The sequence below is a fragment of the Bremia lactucae genome, linkage group LG12 (assembly GCF_004359215.1).
Source record: "Bremia lactucae strain SF5 linkage group LG12, whole genome shotgun sequence".
NCBI classification, from domain to species: domain Eukaryota; phylum Oomycota; class Peronosporomycetes; order Peronosporales; family Peronosporaceae; genus Bremia; species Bremia lactucae.
Window position 1 is genome coordinate 2591708 of NC_090621.1, and position 3326 is coordinate 2595033.

Below are 3326 nucleotides of genomic sequence, written 5' to 3' on the forward strand. Positions count from 1 at the left end.
AACTCTATTCGCTCACATCGGCAAGGGCAAGTTTGCGCGTCAAGACGTCAGCTTTTTGGGGCACACTGCTTCTGGCAAATGATAATCCGTTGATAATACGAAGACAGAAGCAACCTCTTAGTGTCCACCACCTACCTCTGTAAAGGAATTCCAAAATTTTCATGGTCTTGTTGGTTATTATCGCCGCTTTATTCATCAATTTACGCAGATAGTTCAGCCGTTGAGCCATCTCGTTAAAAAAGGTTCTCCATGGGTCTGGAATGCAGAACAAGAGGATTCCTTAGTAAGGCTGAAGTCTGCCTTACAAGTCGCACCTGTGCCAATTTCGCCCAGCTTTTCACGCCCAGCAACAAATGTTTGCGAACGAAAGTTTCATTATATATATGCGCCATAATAAAAACAAGTAAAAAGGTTTGAGCAATCAGAAGAGATGATACTTAGTAAGAATTAGATTTAGGATAGGCGATGCCTTAAGGAGTATACAGAAATTATCGGTTAGTAAAATCAAATTTAATTCAGTCGAAATTTACCCTCATTCCTAACAGTTCCAATAACCCATCCAATATTATCATGTCATTAAAGCATTCGAGCAATAATATTCCTGACATTTATCAGATTGCTACATTCAATAAAACTTATGTTTTCAACAAACATGTATCCTTTCCACTGCTTCAATAATGGTCAGATCAACAGGGAGACTGCCGAGCCTGTCACCATCCAACTCAAAATGCTTACGACTCCATCGGAGTCGACGTCACTTTTTCGTTCGACTGTTTGTCCTGTTCCAGTCTTTGCTGTTCGTTGGTCTGCTGTTCTTTGATCGTCTTCTTCTGCGCCTCGCCAAACGGTGTCTGCTGCCACAGCGCCTCAAACTCATCAGGTGTGCCGCTAGAGCACAGCGCCTCATGCTGCCCTTTGTCATCGGGAGTCATACGACTCCACGTCGTGCGCAGCTTCTTTCCTTCAACTTGGCGCTCATGGACAGCTTTCAGACGACCTGTCGAATCTTCATAGCGGCGACGCATGCTCGTCACGCGTCGGCCATTATTGTCCACAATAGACGAATTACTGAAAGTGTACGAAGAGAAGGCGCGGCGACGTTGATTGTCTTTGTCAAGACTTTGGCTTCCCAACTGATTCTGCTGATTTGGATTTGAGGTACTTGGTTTGCCCTTGTTGGACTGGTTCGAATCGTTCGTCGTGGCCTTCTTGTCGTTAAGCTGCACGGATTCCTCGCGGTGCTGCGTCGCGGGTTGCTGCTCACGTGCCAGCACAGGCAGATCTTTGAAGAAATCGTCATCTTCCATTGCGCTGGGTGCAGCCAGCATCTCGCTATTCATGTCGAAAGGGAAGCGCGAGTGACTCATAAGTCCGTACATGTGCTCCAGGTCCATCATGGACTGCTCCAGTGAGGACATTGGGTACCAGAAGCGTGGGCGGACGAGATCCCACGTGTTAAACATAGTGGCTTGATTGTCTTCGAAGGTTTAAAAGTGTTTTGTTTGTTCGGTTGCAATTTTGAAAATGAATTGAGTTGGGCTGGGCTGGGCTGGCAGTTTTTCTTGGTCGCAATAGGAGTTTTTTTCTAGAAGTTTGTCGAATGGAGGGTTTCGTGCAGCGAAATCGGGGACATTTCGAAACGAAAACTTGAGTGTAGTCATTTCGAGATCTTGATATTTATAAGTGAACCTTTTCTGACGCCAGCAAGATTCATTATTGGAAAATCAGGAAGGCAAAATTTACAGTCGACTTCAAATTAGCCTTCCAGAAACAAATGGCCGCTGTAGTCAATCTAAGATTTATTTATTAATAACCCATTCAGTGACGGCAGCCAGATCCTGTATTATAAATTCAGCAAGGTAAAATTACTCTTGACTACATATTGTTGACCTTCCAGAAACAAATGGCTTCGAAGAATGGCGGCAATTTATCATGTCGCAGACATGTATTGTATTGTATAAACAGTAAAAATTATATAAATGTCAGTTGGGAATATCTTCGAATGTAATCCCAATTTCTTGCTGCTTTTATTGCCTTCCAGAATCAAAAGATAAGCGGCATTTTAGCATGTCGCAGAAATGTATCGTTGAACTTAACAAATAAAAAGGTATTAGTTCAAGCGGAAATCTTTCGCTATCCAAGATTACAAGCAATTCGAATCGCTATTGCTCCATTTCATTGCACTTCTTGATGAACTGTAATGTTTCTAGCCTTGCAATCTACGTTAGCATTCACGATAAAAATTTCAAAGCAAATGCAATAAGTCGACATTACTCGAAGCGTAATCATGAACGGGGACATAAGGATGGTGATGTCGAGCTTGTTATTATTGAATGAGAAGGATCAGACGTCCTTTGAAGAAACCAAATAGTTTGCGCTTACATTTTGAATTGGCATCCCGATGAATTGATGAATTCCATAGCTTCCAGGATCTCGGTCACGAATTAAATATTATCGATTTTTTGCTAAAACGGTAGCCTTTTATCTTCAAACTTGAAGAAGTTGCTTGTGGCACCTACTCACTCTTATTAACTCATTACTAGTTCAATTCCTATCAGGCCGTTTCTAGAAATTACACAAGGAATTATGAATCCTTTCCTTACGCTAGCCAGATCCTTCACCAAGAAACTAGAAAAGTAAAATTACGCTCGACTACATATTGGCCTTCCAGAAAGAGCCCAAAAAAAGCAAAATTATAACGTCGCAGAAAAAAAATGTTTTTTATTTAAAGTTAATAAAGTTTTAATCGTCTTGCTGGATCATTTCGTGTTAAACGTAGCTATTAATATTACCAATACGTGATAAAAAAATCCGAGTAGCATACGGCAAAACTAAACGAAGCGTGTTCATGACCAAGAAATATAAAGCCTGGTGATGTCGAGCTGAGATTATTAATTGAAGGGATTCAGACGTCATTAAATGCAAAAGGTACAATTTGGCGCTTGAAATTATACCTCTTTTATTTGTTAAATTCAACGATACATTTCTGCGACATGTTAAAATGCCGCTTATCTTTTGATTCTGGAAGGCAATAAAGTGCAGCAAGAGATCGGAATTACATTCGGAGATATTTCCAAGTGACATTTATAAAAAAAATATTTTTATTATACAATACGTGTCTGCGACATGATAAATTGCCGCCATTCTTCGAAGCCATTTGTTTCTGGAAGGTCAACAATATGTAGTCAAGAGTAATTTTACCTTACTGAATTTATAATACTGGATCTGGCTGCCGTCACTGAATGGGTTTATTAATAAATAAATCTTAGATTGACTGCAGCGGCCATTTGTTTCTGGAAGGCTAATTTGAAGTCGACTGTAATTTT

At 40.5% G+C, this 3326-nt stretch overlaps 1 protein-coding gene across 1 annotated transcript; it reads right to left on the minus strand.

Moving 5' to 3' along the window:
• Positions 1-731: 731 nt before the first annotated feature.
• Positions 732-1463, minus strand: CCR75_008904 (uncharacterized protein; the record flags this gene model as incomplete). Its single annotated transcript, XM_067966951.1, has 1 exon — positions 732-1463. The coding sequence occupies one exon, from the start codon at positions 1461-1463 to the stop codon at positions 732-734; it is 732 nt and encodes a 243-aa protein (XP_067820604.1).
• Between the last annotated feature and the right edge of the window lie 1863 nt (positions 1464-3326).